Source organism: Saccopteryx bilineata, chromosome 2 (genome assembly GCF_036850765.1).
Source record: "Saccopteryx bilineata isolate mSacBil1 chromosome 2, mSacBil1_pri_phased_curated, whole genome shotgun sequence".
NCBI lineage: Eukaryota > Metazoa > Chordata > Mammalia > Chiroptera > Emballonuridae > Saccopteryx > Saccopteryx bilineata.
In genome coordinates this window covers 273,636,549-273,653,349 of record NC_089491.1, presented here as the reverse complement: position 1 = coordinate 273,653,349, position 16,801 = coordinate 273,636,549, and the positions used below count along the sequence as shown (strand labels likewise).

Genomic DNA, 16,801 nt, shown 5'->3' with positions numbered 1-16,801 from the left:
CGCTTGGCTTGTTGGTAAGTTGGTCTCCTTGGAGCGTCATTAGTCACCCCAATCTGACAGGCTCTTCCCGAGGCATCTGTGGCCCTGCCCAGCTGCCTCCATCTGACCTCCCTAGCGGCTGGTGTCTGGCTCTCCCTCAACACCCCTTCTCCGCCCTCCAAATTCACCATTACTTCTTACTAGCCTGGAACCCCAGCTTTCCCCAAGCCTCAGCTCAGACCTCCCTTCCTCCAGGAAGCCTTCCCTGATCGCCCCTGGCTTTCTTTTTCCAGAACCCCGTCGGTTCCAGGGCTGGTCCCACCAGGGTCAGTGTTTCTGTTTCTTTCTTGCTCCCTCCTGGCACATGTTGCTCGTCTCAAGTCCGGATCCCTCACAGGTTGTGTCTGTTCACAGAACATGGTAGCTCCCCTTCGCTCCCCATAAATGCCTCCCTTGGGGAGCTCCCCGTGCTACCGAGTTGTCCGCCCTCCCAGAGCCCTCCAGAGCCCTCTCGGGGGCTGTCCCTCGGTCCTGCCGGACAGAATCTCCATGAAGAAGCTTCGTTTGCAGTAAGCCGTTTATAGCTCCAACATCAAAACACTTCTTGGTTCAAAATAAACACTAAAAAAAAATGATTGCTGGAAGGATGTTCAACAAGTGGACAACCCAATCCAGATGTCTAGGGGGTGCTGACCCACATGCAGGCCTTGGGGTCGGAAGAGGAGCAGAGGGAGGGGCTGGCGGGAGGCAACAGAGAGGGCTGGGGACTCCGGCCAATGAGCGGGGGGCCCTTCGCCCTTGTAAAGGGGCCGCCACCTCAGCGCCCAGTCTGTGGCCGGGAGGGAGAGTGGCCAGTCCACCTGGTGTTTCCAAGGAGCTTTTAAGTTCAGCTTTTTATGCAATGGCTCCTGGTGTTCAGGGCTGGCAACGCATCCAGATCCTTTAGAGAGCACCGCTGTCCAAACACAACACTCTCACGCGCTGGCTCTGGGGGCGGACTGCGCCCATTTGCAACCTGTGGACATTTGTCCCTTTGGCAGTCAGCAGATGCCTCTGGGTGCCAGGCACAGGGCTTGCTTTGGCCGGAGATGCAGATGGGCCCAGGAGACGTCCCGCCCTTTGTCACCGAGGTGAACCCGGCAGTTGGCCGCACACCTCTCCCACCCCTGCCCACACGGGACTTTGTTCTTGCCGACCTTTTAGCTCGCAGCCATGCTGGTTAGAGACCGTCACTTGCTGTGTTGGCCGCCCGGACCTGCCGGGTGGCTGCAGACAGCGGCGCTTCGTTCCTTTGGTTCTGGAGCCCAGAAGTGGGATGTCAGGGTGTCGCCAGGGAAGGATCTCGGAGAGGCTGCTTCCCTGTCTCTTCCGGTTTCGGCGTTTGTGGGCCGTCCCTGGCGTGTCCCTGGAGTTCCTGGGCATGTAGACACTGCCCCCCCACCTTCTCACTGTATCGCTTCCTGCCATCTTCCTTCCACATGTCTGTCTCCATGTCCAAAGTCCCCTTTTTATAAGGACAGCAGCCACATCGGGGTAGGGCCACCCTAGTGACCTCGTTCTAGCCCGATTCTCTCTGAAGACCCGGCTTCCGAATGGGGTCGTGTTCCGAGGTCCTGGGTGGGGGTCAGGACTCCCAACATCTCTTCTGGGGAGAGGGACTCATTTCAACCCCTGACACACACCAAACCCTCCCAAGCCCTAATGTAGATGATATTTGACCCTCGCCCATGGCATTTCAAGATAGACCTTGTTGTCCCTCTTTTTCTTTTTTTTAAAGTTGTTACGATAGCTAAACTGACTGAAGACTCGGGTACACAGCACAGGGAACATGTCACGCTTCCTTCGCCCCGGTGCCAATGTCTTCCAAGAGTGGCACACATCCCAAGGTTAAGAAAGACGTGGCCGTAGCCCAGTACTGTTAGCTACACACCAGACTTTCTTTGGGTTTTCCTGCTAATGTCCATTTTCTGGCCCAAGATTAGGTCCAGGTTTTCACATCTCATTCTGTCCTTGTATCTCCTTCCTCTGTCTCTGGTCCCTGCGGGTCTCTCAGCCCCCCCTGGGTTTCCCTGACCCTGATGCTGTGGAAGAGGAGCGGTCAGGGGTTGTGTAGAATGACCCACCCCCACCCCCGTGTCTGATGTTTCTGGGAGGAGGCAGGGTTTTGCGGATTTGGGGAAGAGGGAAGAGTCCTGCAGAGGCGACCCGGATACACCTTGTCCCGGTCCCTGGTCCCTGACACCCTCTGAGCAGTGATGCTTGCCCTGCTCCCATGCTCGGGATGCTGGCCGCCGGGTTTCTCCTCTGTCCGGTTCTGTTCTCTGTGCTTTAGAAGTGAGTCCCCACATCCCGCCCACTGACTGTCAGGGGGAGGGGAGCCCAGCCCCACCTCCTGGAGGAGGAAAGTCAGAGAAATTGTGGCGGTAACACTGACCATTCGTGTTTGGGGAGATTTCCGTGAGGCTGTATGCATCCCTGTTTCTGCTCAGCGGTGTGCCGGCTCGTTAAGGTCCCTGCAGGGACCAGCCGGTGGCAGCTGTCCCTGTGGTCCGGGGGCCACTCTGTTCCCCTCCCTCCTCCTGCGCCGCTGCCTTAGAATTCTATGAGTAACCCCTTCTCCTCCGTTTACTTGTTCATTCGGTCACTTATTTATGTTGGTGTGGGCTCATGAGCCCTGTACCCCTGGGGTTCCAATCCAGTGTTGTTTTACTTTGCCACTCAAATTGTCCCAGCTTTGACAAACAGAACTCTGATCTCAGGTTGGGCCTCGTGTCCTCCTGGTCTTTGTTTCTTTCCTTCTTAGCCCTTTTTATGTGAAGATGGTCTTGGGTATTTCTCGTCTCCAGCTCTGGAAGCCGCCACAGGCAATGGCTGCTTCCAGGGGAGAGTTTGGCTCGAAAAAGCAAGACCTCAGGGCTCCTGGGCCCCCTTGCTCCTTGGTCGTCTCTGCTGTTCATCCAAACGCTTTACCGTGGCCACACCCACATGGCCCTGCCAGCCTGGGTCATCCCATCTCCTCACTGCCCGCCGTCCCTCTGTCCCTCCATCCCTCCCCACATGCTGCAGCCACGTGGGCCTTTCCTCTGTGTACCAGTACTGTTTACCAGCTTGCCCCTGCTACAGGGCCTTTGCACTGGCAGTTCCCGCTGCCTTGAGTGCACTTCCTTCTGGTGGTCTAGATCTCGGCCCCACCGCCCGACGTAAGCTTGATTATCTTGCTTACTGTCAGGGTGACCCCGCTCTAGGTGTTGTCACCTCCACTAAGCCTGGGAACTTCGAATGTCCTGCTGTGTCCCCAGTGCCTCGTACAGTGCCTAGCACATAGTAGGGGCTCAGTGAACATTTGTGAAATGACTGAGAGGAATGCACGATGCTGTTCCTCCCATTTTCCGGATGAGGAAACTGAGGCCAAGAGAGAGACATCTGGGGTTTGCTCAGAGATTCCTGTGGTGGAGTGAGGGGTTCTGGTCTCAGCTTGTGTGGATGAGGAACCCAGTGCCCATGCTGATGGAGGCAGGGAGGCTGACTTCCATGGTGAGGCCTTGAGGTGGGCAGGCCCTGGCCAATCAAGGCCAGAATGACCCCAGGAGCCACGAGTGGGAGGGGCGTTTCCTTGTGGGTGGGGGAGGGGGGAGAGAACAGAGCTCTGAGCCCTACTGGGTCCCTGGGGAGGGGTTCACTGTGGCCTTTCTGGGTTTTTTTTGTTTTGTTTTTTTTAATTTTAATTTTTTTCTTTTCTTTTACAGAGACAGAGAGAGAGTCAGAGAGAGGGATAAACAGGGACAGACAGACAGGAACAGAGAGAGATGAGAAGCATCAATCATTAGTTTTTCGTTGCGCGTTGCAACACCTTAGTTGTTCATTGATTGCTTTCTCATATGTGCCTTGACTGCGGGCCTTCAGCAGACCAAGTAACCCATTGCTTGAGCCAGTGACCTTGGGCTCAAGCTGGTGGGCTTTTGCTCAAACCAGATGAGCCCATGCTCAAGCTGGCGACCTCGGGGTCTCAAACCTGGGTCTTCCGCATCTCAGTCCGACGCTTTACCCACTGCACCACTGCCTGGTTAGGCGGGGCCTTTCTGTTCTTATTAAGATCCTTCTCATTAGTATTTCGGATGTGAGACCAGGTCGTGAGAACAGGGGCTTCCTGGTGGAAACTGGTATAGACTCTGGGGTCAGGGTGCGTGCGGCAGCCCAGGGGACGCGCATCTGGACCGGGATGGAAGCAAGGTGGCCGGCCTGAGAGCAGCTGGGCTTGGCAGTGGGCCTCCTGCAGCCGTGGTGTCTGTCCGCGGGGGGCGTGGGGGCAGAGAGTGACTCTCCATGCGGGTCCCTGTATCGGGTTGATTCCAAGCCCCTCAGCCCCGGTGAGGTGTGTGCTGGGGGAGCGTCTCTCGTCCATCAGGGCCAGGGTGCCACCCCTTGTCTGTTGTCCCATGGGGTGGCCCACAGGCACGATGGAGGCTGGATGGGGCAGACACGGCTCCCTGCCAGGGATGTATGAGCTTTCCTGGGTTTGGACAGTGCTGGAATGTGAGGATGTCGGGGAGCCCCCTGCACACCGACTGTGGTGAGCAAGTTCAGGGGCTCGGTGGCTCCGGAGGCCGGTGTGTGACCCCCCCAGGCCTGGTGGCAGCTGCAGCAGCAGCAGCACTTGGCTCATGTTGGAGGTTGTGAGGGGGCCGATAGGAAGGGGGGCTCAGGTCTCGGGCCACTGGGGGATGTCTGCCACCTTCTGCATCGAGTCTCTTGTCTCTGAGGCTCCTCTCTTTTGTCCCTCTCTGGGTCCTTGTCCTTTCCTTGGGCTTCATCCATCTCCCTCTCTCTCCCTCTCTCTCCCTCCCTTCTCCGAGTCTCAGCTCTCTCTGTCTCTCCCCTCACCTTGGTCTCTCTTTGTGTGTGTGTGTGTGTGTGTGTCTCTCTCTCTCTCTCTCTCTCTGAACCACCTGCATCTTCCCCAGGAAACCCCCTCTGCCCTCTGGGCCCGCAGTGCTGGGTGTGGCCCCTTGGCTGAGCACCCTGGTGCCCAGAGGGGTTCTGTTTCCCGGCTGAGGCCTGATTCCCTTGGGGGCTCCCCCAGGATTCCTGCTTCACTGCTCCCCCCAGCCTGCCAGTGTCCGGCCTGTGTCACCCCCACCACAGCAGGGAGGAGCTGCCCAGCCAGAGCATGGCATGTGGCAGGAGCTGGCCGGGGGCTCACCAAGGCCAGGCGCCTGGATGCCCCCTGTGCGGCTGCAGTGTGGGGTCTCCAGGCCTGTATGTGTCTCTGTGGCCACTTTCCATGGCAGGTGTGGTTCACGGGCGGAGGGGAGCCAACATGCATGTGGGGTGATGGCAGCCTCAGGGAGGGCAGGAAGCCACAAACAACCCCCTACTTTAGAGCCCCCTTTTCTGCAGACTACATTTAGCCTAACTGTGGATGGGGGCACTTTGGGGATGGAGGGAGAGGGAGACTCCCTTGATTGACATTTTGTGGTGCATCTCACAGAGGGGGCACTTTGGGGATGGAGGGAGAGGGAGACTCCCTTGATTGACATTTTGTGGTGCATCTCACGGAGAACCAGTCGCGGGCCACCTTGGAGCTGGCTCCAGGACCAGTTCATGGGGGCGGGATACCTGAGCCCTGTGTTACTGATCTCCTCCCCCCCTTCTCATCCCCCCTCCCCCCACGTAGAAACCAGGCGATGCGGAAAAAGTTAATCCTGTACTTCAAGAGGAGGAATCACGCTCGCAAACAATGGGTAAGTCACCCCGTGGCCCCCGCCGCTGGCACCTTGTCCTGCCCCCCCCCCTCCGCCGTAGGCCAGGCTTCCTTGGGAGCCTGAGATGGTTTAGGCCACTTCAGGCCACACCCACTGGGGACCCATGAAGCTCGGCTCCCCGTGGAGGCTGGCGTCTGGGTGGGGGCCCGGAATTCTGTCCTTTTCCACTCTGGATGGGAAATTGGGTTCCTGGTCGTCAGAGGACCCGTGGTGGGCTCTCCAGGTGGAGAGAGAGAGGTGTGTTATGAGTTGGAGGACTGGGCTGGGCTGTGGGCTCAGCGGCTGCGGGGACCTCCTCCCTTAGAAACAGGTTGGCCCAGTGGGCAGAGGCTGCACTGAGACAGACGGGGGACCGGCTCCCACATCCCACCCGGACAGCATGTGGATGGGAACTGAGCAGCATGGTTTAGGGTGGCCCTTTCCATTGTGGGGAAGTCGGGACTAATGATGGAGTGGGGGGGAGTCACTGTTAGTGTTCTCCCAGCTCTGAGGGGAAGGAGAACTGGCACAGATGGGCTTACATAGTGAAGGAATGTGTGTAAAAGTCCGCTGGGCAGGCGGAGTTCAGGAGCGGTTCGATCAGGTTCTACTTTCATTCTGTGCAGTGTTTTCTCCAGCTCTGTATGTTAGTACATTGACAAACTGATTCCCCTGTGGGACCTGAATTCCTATAGCAGGTGTGAGTCCTCTAGAGCTGCAGAGGGCGCTGCCCTCTCTCAGGCCACCTCATACAAGCCACTTGAGGGCGTGGGTCCCCCTGAGCCAGTTTCTGAACTCACCCTTTTCTGGTCCCAGACCTCAGCTGGGCTCTCAGAGAAAGAAGACACTTCAGGCTCAGATACTGGGCAGTTGGGAAGTTGGATAGGTGACACTTGGGACCGCAGGGCCCCATGGGGTGTGAACCATTGGGCTTCCCAGCCTTTCCTTTCTCAAGATGGTGACCAGAGGCACCAGGGCAGGGTGGGTGGGGTTCATGAAACTGGGCATCCCTTATTCATTGAGTTAAGTATTTACCAAGGACCTGCTAGGGGGCCTAGCATGGTGCCCCCTATTCAGCATCGGAGTCACAGAACTGCTGTACAGAGGGGTGGGATGAGGTGGGGACCTCAGTACTGAGGTGGGAGTGACGAGAAAGGACCAGTCTTGTGAAGGTCCAGAGGTCAGAGTGTCAGGCAACGAGCACAGCAAATGCAAAGGCCCTAAGGCAGGAATCGACTGGGGAAGCACAGAACAGAAGGTAGTAGGCAGGCCTCAAGTGCAGTGCTCGAGGTGGAGGGGGAGGTATGGTTGATACGAAAACCTCGGGAGCTAGATCACCTGGAAATGTTTATCCTGAACTAGGCTGAAATGTGTACATTTTATTCTAAACACAGCCAGGACACTTAATTTATCCTTAATACATGTAGTCTTAACAAATACAAAGTTTCATTATAAGAACTCCCAGTTATACCGGCAGGGCTGTTTCCCAGGGTACAGCGCATACCTGTGCACCCGGCTGTCCAGCTTGGGGGTGGGGTTCCATCAGAGGAAGATGATCTGGTTTATATTTTAAAAGGATGCCTGGGGCTGCTGGGGGTAGAGTTGGGGTGGGTATAGGTTCTTAAGAAATCTCAAATGGCTCCTTGGGGGGGGTCCCTTGAGTGGGTGGAGGGGGAGTCAGCTCATGTCAAGATAGAGGAACTAGAGGCGTCTATGAAATTCCTGGTGGCCCTGCGGAGCCCATCTTCAGAGAGGCCTGTGAGAGAATGAATTCAGAAGCCACGGAAGCCAGAGCGGGGGGGTGGGGTGGCGTTTGGGATGACCTTGTTCTCGATGTTGTGTAGGGAGCCCAGAGCCCCTGACTGTGTCTTTTTCGGCCAGGCCTGAGCCGCGGCTGGGGCCACGGGCAGGACGGGGCCTGCGAGAGCTCTCCCCTCCGCACTCTTGTCCACCACCGAACCTGGAGAGAGGATGCTGGGGCCCTATCCTCAGCACGGCGTTCTCTCTCCCGGTCCTGCGGCCCCAGTCCTGCGGAGCCCGCACGGGGGGCCTCTGTGGCTGGCCACGGGCTCCATGCTCTGGAGGATGCTGGGTCACCAGGTGACCGAAGGGTTCATCTTTCCCGGCCAGCCAGTTCCGGCTACCGTCCTTCCTCTTCCTCCCTTGGCCTGAGGCTGCCTTCCCTAGTCTGGGGGACACCTCCTGGCCACCCCACCTCTCAGTGCCTGCCAACATGCATGGCTGCCTTATGTGACTGACACCTGGCAGGACTGGAGGGGTTCAGATCCTTGCCCTCCGCTCCCTTCTCGGTGACCCTGGAAAATCGTTTTAATTTCAGGCCTCGAATTCCTCTTCCTTTGAGTGGGTCTCTGTGCCCGGTTTGGGGTGGTCCTTGTCTGACAGGTTTTTCTTGCTCTTGCCCATTTGACCAAGGCTCCTCTGTAGGGGTTGAGAGCGCAGGGAGGGTCCCCCCTCGGATGACGGCCTGGGCAGGGGTCCCTCCTGCCAGTCCTCGTCCCCTGCGGATGGCTCTCTATGCACACACAGCACATTGCCACAAACACAATCTGAACTGTGTCTGATCTCCGAGGGGTCCTGGAGCAGCCCACAGGCGTGTGGGGCCTCCAGGAACAAGAGGTCAAGTTCTGCTCCGCCCTCAAAGCTGGCTTGACCTCCCCTTGGGGACCATTGCGCTGTTGGGTTGGTTAGCCGGAGATCAAGGTCGGAACCTGGAACACAGGCGGTTGGCCGTCTGCGCACAGGGACCAGAGAGGGGCTCTCGGATGGTAAACTGTCGAGGAGGCGTTGAAGCGAGACTCCCAGACTGTGCCATCTGTCCGCCGCAGCTGTTAGAGGGGAAATCGGGGTCCCCTGTGTAGCCGGTTGCTCCCCGCCTGCTATGGTCCAGGTCACCTTGAAGACTCAGAAGCCAGGCAGTCGTTCTGGGCCAGTGGGAGGGTCTTCTCTCCAAGGACATAGAGCAAGTGGCATTGTGGTTCGACATGGAGGGGGACTTCCTTGTCTTGGATAGATGGCAGCTTGGGTCCTCATACCCAGCACCCGGGCCTGGGGTGAGGAACTGTTTAGAAAGCAGATGCTTTCTAAGGCCCCCCCGGGGGGGCCGCCGGGTCTGACACCCCGAGGCTGCTGTGTCTGTGGCACAACTTCCTGTGATGGTGGATGTGGTCTCTTCACCGTCTACTGTGGACGGTGGCCCCAGCTGCATGTGGCTGCTGAATGCTGGACATGTGGCTGGGGACCAGGAATCTGGATTTTAAATGTTCCCTAATTCCATGTCATTTGCACCTAACAGCCACATATAGCGGGGTGACTTCCTCATTAGACGAGGCCTTCCAAGAGGGAGGCCAGGCGGGCGGCCGTTCCCCAGGGAGGGAGGTGACGAGGTCCTGAGGGAAGCCTATGGGTTTTCTTCAAGGGTCTGGGTCTGCCCAGGTCACGTGTGACTGTATGTCTGTGACTGCATGCGTGCGTGTGTGTGTGACTGCGTGTCTGCCCATGCGTGCTTGTGACCATGCGTGCGTGCAGAATGACAGAGCAGCGGGGAGGTAGCCGTGCAGCCGCAGGAGGGCCCTCAGCAGTGCCCCCCGTGGCCCCCCAGGAGCAGAAGTTTTGCCAGCGCTATGACCAGCTCATGGAGGCCTGGGAGAAGAAGGTGGAGCGCATTGAGAACAACCCCCGGCGGCGGGCCAAGGAGGGCAAGGTGCGCGAATACTACGAGAAGCAGTTCCCCGAGATCCGCAAGCAGCGCGAGCTGCAGGAGCGCATGCAGAGGTGAGCTGGGTGCCTTCCTCGTGCGTCCTTCCCTTTCCCCCTGGGTCCTTCCCCTTCTTTCTGCTTCCTTCCCTTTCCTCCCTCCCTCCCTACCACCGCAGGGCCTCAAAGGAGTGGCCCATGGCCGCCTCAGGCCCTCACATGTGTCACTCAGACCCTGCGCGACCTTATCACTTACTTGAGACTTAAATACATTTCCGGGAGCAAGCGCTTGTTCCGGGATGCCCAGGGCTAGTACCTGCCAGCTCCGTGCAGACGTGGCCTGCTGAGTTTGAGACCCCTGGTGTGGGTGAAAGGGGGGAGGACTGCCTGGTCCTGGGTGGCCAGGAGCAGGATGTTGGTCTGACGTGGCCGCTGGGAGGACTGAGATCTGGGTAGGCGTGCCCAGCACACAGTAGGTGCTCAGGGATGTGCGGCTCTGGTTTCTGTTATCCTTTTCCTTGAGTTACGTAGATAAGGCGATGGGTCCCTGGGCAATGCTGTTTACTGGATGGACACTCAGTGTCTGCAGATGCATCTCCCAGCCCTAGGATCCGGGGCCACTTATCCTCATGTTACCGGGGAGGAAACCGAGGCACAGGCCTACAGAGGCAGAGCTGGGCCGTGAACGCCAATCTGTTCGTGCTGGGCTCTTCTGAGGTGTATTAAGAGAAAAGGGGCTGTGTCCCTGTCGTGTTGGAGTTCGGGCATTCTTGGGTCAGATTGGGCGTCCGTGCCCTTCCCTGGACCCCTCGGCTTGGGGCTGTCCCTGTGGGTGTGGGCGCCCTGGCCCCTCCCCCCTGCCCACACGTTGCCTCTGGGGAAGTTGTGGGCTCAGGTCTGTGCCGTGGTGCCAGCCTCGCGTCCCGGGCTGCCGTGGGTCCGGTCCTGAGTGTGTCCCTTTGGTTTCTAGCAGGGTGGGTCAACGGGGTAGCGGGCTCTCCATGTCGGCTGCCCGGAGCGAGCACGAGGTGTCCGAGATCATCGACGGCCTCTCGGAGCAGGAGGTGAGTCTTCGGCCCTGACTCGAAATCACCCTGGAGGGTTGAGACCAAGGGCTTGTCATGAAGTGTGGGCGGGACCAACGCGCGATATGGAGACACCCGGGAGGTAGCCATCACCTGTCCCCAGTCCTGAAGGACGAGCAGAACTGTGTTCCTGGGGCCATGGAGGAGGGCGCACCAGGCAGGACATGGCTGTGTCGTCACAAGGCCACCTTGGGGAGGAAGCTGAGAGACCAGTCCCCTGGCCTGTTGATCCTGCAGCCTTCTCCTTCCTTCAGTGCCTTCCATTGGCTGAGCCCAGCTGGGGGCCAGAGGGCAGGCAGCCTGAGGGCCGAGGTTTCTAAGTTAGCTGCCTACTGTCCATCCGGCAGGAACCTTCTGTCGGGCCTCCCACCCCTGCCATCACGAGCTCAGCTTCTGTCTACTTGGGGGCCACATGGATACCCGGAGTTCAGCCTGGGCAACTCTGGCTGTGGTCACTGCCATGTAGCCAGGAAGCAGAGAGGAGAAGCATTTCCTCTGTCCAGGTGGGAGGTATTGTTGCTCCAGGGTAGTAGCCAGCAGCTATTTTAAGTCAAAACTGACTAAAAGGGCTTGACCAGGCGGTGGCGCTGTGGATAGAGTGTCAGACTGGGACCTGGATGACCCAGGTTTGAGACCCCAAGGTCACTAGCTTGAGCCCAAGGTTGCTGGCTTGAGCAAGGGGTCACTTGCTCTGCTGTAGCCCTCCAGTCACGGCACATATGAGAAAGCAATCAATGAACAACTAAGGTGCCACAATGAAGAATTGATGCTTCTCGTCTCTCTCCCTTCCTGTCTGTCCCTATCTGTCTCTCTGACTCTCTCTGTTCTCTCTCTCTCTCTCTCTCTCTCTCTCTCTCTCACACACACACACACACACAGGCCCAACTAAAAGAAAATAAAATGAAAAACCAACGTTCTCTGCCACACCCGAGCATTTCAGAGTGCTCAGCGGCTGTGTGTTCGTTGGTGGCTCCCACGCTGGATGGAGCAGGCATGATGCTCTGTTGGATGGTGCTGCCCTGGCCTGATTGCCCAGTGGGACAGCTGAGAGGCCTTGAGACGGAGTGTCTGGTGAAAACAGTTCCCTCCACAGAGGCGAATTTAATGGCAGGTGTATTGGGTGCGCGTCTTGAGCCCCGTCAGACTTCTGAAAGGCCCTGCAAAACCAGCAACTTGACACTTTTTTCTAATGTAAGGGCCCAATATTTTCTTCTGTGCCCGAGGCCTCAACTGACCTTAATCAGCCTCTGTTCCTTGGCCCCCACCCCACCCTGAGGTTCTCTCTTAGTCAACTGAGCAGAGCCCAGGAATCTATTCTTACCAAGCTCATCATGTGATTCTGACACAGGTAACTCACTCCCTGGCCCGTAACCAAGAGCCTTCATTCTAAAGCTTTGCATGTTTCAAACACCGTTCTGCCGGTGGAAAGCAGAACTCGGGGCACCTCTGCCCGCAGCTGCACCACGGGGTCTGCCCCCAGCCCTGCCCCAGACGCTGTGGCCAGAAGCACGTCCCCACAGCGGTGTGGGCGGACTCAGCTTGCCCTGGACACCAGAGGAGGGACGTCTGGGCTGGCTCAGTGTCCCCAGGCCCTGGCCATGTGAGAACGTAGCCACTGGCGTCCTCTGGGGTGTGGAGGGTACAGCATCCAGAGGGTTGGAAAGGGAGCAGGGCTGAGACTTCACCTTAGCTGCCCAGGCCTACCCACTTGAGGTTCCTGGGCAGGTGGGAAGGATGGACTAAAGGTCTACTCACCTTTTGGGGGGCTGTCAGCAGTTGGGGTGCAGGCCCCGTGGGAGGAGACAGGAAAGGCAGCCCATGACGAGCGTGGCTGCGGTTAACCCGTGTTCTTGCTGGGGTAGCTACAGAGGCTCCTCCCAGCCAGATGGGACTGACCCATTCCCCACCACCACCACCACCAACACTGCGGAAGAGGTTGAATGTGGGAGGCGAGGTGGGGGATCCTTTTAACCAGCTGAGCTTGGCCTGGCTGGGTCCTCACCTGGCTCTGGAGCTGGGTCATTAACGTCCAGTAATGGGCTGCTGCTGAGATTTGGGGAGATGAGCCCAACTGAGTTAGAGGCTTGGGGGTCGGGTCCGTACTGGCCTTCCTGGTGCATAATGGGTTACTCCCGCCACAGGCCTGTGGGCGGGCTGCATAGTACCTGACCCCAGGTGTGCGCATGTGGGAGGAGCTAGACATGGGGGGCGGGCAGCCCCAGGAGCATGTGTTTCTGCCCGCAGCCCATATCCACCCCCTACTCCCCCACCCCTGCCCTTGTGCCCCGTGAACCTGGTTGGCCAGGCCTGTCTCCTGCACTCGTTTGCAACCAGCCGCGCCCGAACCTCTTCCTTGGTGTTTTATAGCGCCTGCATTTCCAGCGGAAGATTCATTGCTCCCCTCCTGCGGCCGACGGGGCGGCTGCTGCTCTCCGCACCTCATTTACAGCGGGCCCACCATAAACCTGTCTGGGGCCGCCTTTAAATTCTCCCCCCGCCCCGTGGCCGCCCCCTCCCCAGCATGGGCCATTTCTATTTTTTTTTTTCACTCATCATCCTCTGTCGTTTCACATTATTTCCCCCCACTCTTGCGCAGAACAGTCGTCCCCTCCAGGCACATCACAGGGGCCCCCAGTGTTGGTGAGGGTACCCTCCCGTCCTCCTTCCCCATCACTCTGCCTCTCTGACCCCCCCCCCCCCCCCCCCGCTTTCCCCTTCCCTGCCAGAACCTGGAGAAACAGATGCGGCAGCTGGCCGTGATCCCGCCGATGCTGTACGATGCCGACCAGCAGCGCATCAAGTTCATCAACATGAATGGGCTCATGGACGACCCCATGAAGGTGTACAAGGACCGCCAGGTCATGAACATGTGGAGCGAGCAGGAGAAGGAGACCTTCCGCGAGAAGTGAGTCCTCCATTGCGGGTCGCAGGTCGGGGTGGGTGGGAGCTCTGGGCCCTGGCCTGGCCTGTCTGGAGCCAGGACAGTTGACCGCAGGCTGCTGGATGGCTTAGCGAGGCTGGAATTGATTGTCTCAGCTCTGGAGGCCAGAGGTCCAGGATCGAGGTGTTGAGTGAGCCGGGTGGGGTCCTCCCGGAAGCCCCCAGGGAGACGCCGCTGCTCTCTTGTTTTTCTCTCCTGTCTTCCGGAGGTCTCCGGCAATCCTTTGTCGTTCTTCCTTGGCTTGTGTAGTTGGATCACTTCATCTCTCTGCCTTTGTCTTCCTGTGTTGTTTTATTATGTATTTTTTTCTCCCGTGTCTTCCGTGTGTCTAATCTTAGAGAAGACACTCCCGTGGTGGATTAGGGGCCCACCCTACGCCCGTATGACCTCTTCATCTTAACTCATGACATCTGCAAAGTGTCTCGTTCAGAGGTCCTGGGTAGACATGAGTTTTGGGGGACCCTATCTGACCTAGGACGGAGTGTGGAGCTGGCCTTGTGTGGGACGAGGCGAGGCCCTGCGACTCAGAGGGCCAGAGCAGGAGGATCCAGGGCTGGGCTGGCCTGGGGCAGGGGGTACGTGGCTGGCCGAGGGCTTTCTGTTTTCCATTTTGCTTTGAAGGTGGTGATTTGTAGAGTGCTCCGTCCCCGACACGGAGCACGTGTTTTTCTGGGTTCTGTGGGTTTTTTTTTCCTTTTTGTCTCTGGTAGAGTCAATGCCAGACCAGCCCCACCTCATGGGGGCAGAGAAGAGGCTCAGAAAGGTGAAGGCAGTGAGCAGAGGCCACACAGCTTGCAAATGGTAGAGACAGGATGGACACTCCCCTGGGTTGAGGCAAAGGGCTCCGCAGGGATGATAGGCTTGTTGGGGAGGGTTTTGGAAGCAGAGCCTGGAGCGGAGAAGGGAAGCTTGGGGCCTCTAAAATGTAAAGTGCAGGGTGACAAGTGTTTTAGGGAGACAGACGGAAAAAAGCCTTCCTTTCCCAAGACCAACAAGAGTGCCACCTCCTTTGGACCCCCCGTGAGGCTGGAGGGTGGGAAACTGAGGCGAGGGCAGGAGGTATATTGGAAACAGACTCTTCCCATCTAGCCGCTGGCCTCTACCTTTGCCTGCACCCCTGGAGAAGGCCCGTCTGCAGGGAAGTTTCTTCAAGACCGGGGTTGGGCCATGGGCAGCCTCTGCCCTTCCAGGGTCGGGGCCCGAGGCAGGCTAGCCAGGGCCGACAGCTGAACCTGACAGTGCAGGTGGAGTCCTGGAGGAGGGTGCCAGGTCACACCCACCCTGCAGTCTCCCACAGGAAGTAGCCCTGTGGTGAGCAGTTCCCGTGGTGCGTCTGGAGTGTGAGCTCAGAGACGGCAGAGCCCAGGTCCTGGGTGGCTCGTGTTCGGTCCTTGCTGTCACGGAGATGATTGTTCCGCCATTGAGTCAAGTCCTACCTGTAAGGTAGTATAGACACTTTTAAGACAGCTAAGTGGCTATAGAACAGTCAAGTATGCTGAGAACTACTGTTGTGTTAGGTATTCAAATCCCTGTAGTGTGTGTCTAGTGATTTATGCTGTTATTTTTTTTTTAATATTTTTTTTTAGCAAGCGAGAGAGACGCAAAGAGAGAGAGGAACAGAGAGGCAGGAAGGGAGAGAGATGAGAAGCATCAACTTGTTAGTTGCATCACTTTAGTTGTTCATTGATTGTTTTCTCATATGTGCTTTGACCAGGGTAGGGGGGGCTTCACCTGAGCCAGTGACCCCTTGCTCAAGCCAGAGGCCTTTTGGCTCAAGCCAGCAACCGTGGGGCCATGTCTATGATCCCACGCGTAAGCTGGTGACCTTGGGGTTTCAAATCTGGGTCCTCAGCATCTCAGGTCAACACTGTCTGCTGCACCACCACCTGGTCAGGCCGATTGATGCTATCTTAAAGAAAAAACAAAAAGGTGTTTCTGGGTGCTTTCTGAGTTTCAGCCTTTCTGGGATTCCATATTGCTGCTCAGACCTTGTGATGTCACACTGTTAACTCCTAGAGCAGGGGCTCAGGCTGGCCTGATGGGCTGACACCCGCAGAGACGTGTTAGCCAGAACGTGTTGCTCACAGAGGGTGGTCCTGGTTGAGTTCTTGTTTTCAGCAGGACTGGTGGCGCTCAGGGCCTTTGGAAATCATGTGTGGGTGGCAGAGAGCTCTAGCACTTACCCCCTGCCCCCCCGAGTCTCAGTTTCCCCATCTGTGAAATAGGTTAGCCACAGTGCCTTGCTGTCGTGAGGTGCCCAGTCGTAGTTTGTGCTTGGCAGTCGCTGGCAGAGGATACAAGTGTCGATTGCAGGGAGGCGGACAGGTGACCTAGAGGGGATTTCCAAGCTTGGTTCCTGATCTCCTTTGGGCCCCTTCTCTGCTTGTGAAAACTGCCAAGAAGGGATTTGGGGGGGAGGAAATGTCCTGGGGCAGGGAGAAGCAGGGTGAGGAGGAGGAAGCATGTCTGTCTGGAAGAGAAGGGCGTGAGGCACACTCCTGCGTCGCAGGCTGCCCGCGGCGGGATCCCAGGCGGGGAAGCCCGCCATGCTGGAAGAGAGAAGAGGCCGTTCCGGATTCTCTGGTGTCTGGTTGGGGAGCAGGGGAGGAGCTGGCTGGCCTTCTGCCCGGCCATCTGGAGGGCCAGGCACTGGCCCAGGCTCCCTCCGCGGGATCCGGGGCTCCTGCTTCACCAGCAGCCTCTTCTCTCCCCGAGGGAGGCTGCGGGGCCATGGCATCGTGGGGATGGCCAGACCAGGGCTGGGCCCAGGCCAAATGACTCCACCCAGCATCCCCGGGGTGACCCACATCTCCGCCTCCGCTGTCCGCCTGCTCCTGTGGCCCTGACATTTCAGCCTGGCTGAGCTCTTTCCCAGTAATTCTCCTGGCTTCGCAGGAAGCCAGTTGGTGGGGCGCCAGCTCCCCGCCACCCCCTCTGGCGTAAGTCCTTCCTTGCTGCCTCCTTGGCTGGCCGGCCTCCCGCCTGCCTCCCTGCGGGCGCTCAGAGCCTGGGCTCCCCCACCGCTTGAGACTTGACCTGTGGCCTTACCGGTGGGGGCCCCCGCGTGGGCCAGGCGAGGCCAGCTTCCCAGGCCCAGCTGGAGATAGAAACAAAGCAGATTTTAAAAGGGGGGGGACCCCACCAAAGAGCTGCATGTAATGTCCTCATTTTTCCTGGAAGCCGCCTCCAGCAGGACAAACAAATATATTTTCAAAGGCGCTAAAACCAGTGACTCACTCCAAGGAACGCCCTCTCTTAGCCCTTGGCCCGCCCGCCCAGCCCTTCCCACACCCCCCTGGGCTTAATTGCTCCTAGTGGGGCGGTGCCCGCCCAGCCGGGCC

The 16,801-nt window shown here is 58.2% G+C and overlaps 1 protein-coding gene across 21 annotated transcripts in view; it reads left to right on the top strand.

Annotated features, from left to right (window-relative positions):
* NCOR2 (nuclear receptor corepressor 2) overlaps positions 1-16,801 on the top strand; it is a 182,754-nt gene that overhangs the window by 82,714 nt on the left and 83,239 nt on the right. For all 21 annotated transcript variants that reach the window (XM_066260796.1, XM_066260804.1, XM_066260812.1 and 18 more), the window contains 4 exons: positions 5,654-5,720; positions 9,340-9,512; positions 10,405-10,498; positions 13,246-13,424. In XM_066260796.1, the coding sequence (XP_066116893.1) occupies positions 5,654-5,720; positions 9,340-9,512; positions 10,405-10,498; positions 13,246-13,424 (513 nt within the window). The remainder of the gene's footprint in view (positions 1-5,653; positions 5,721-9,339; positions 9,513-10,404; positions 10,499-13,245; positions 13,425-16,801) is intronic.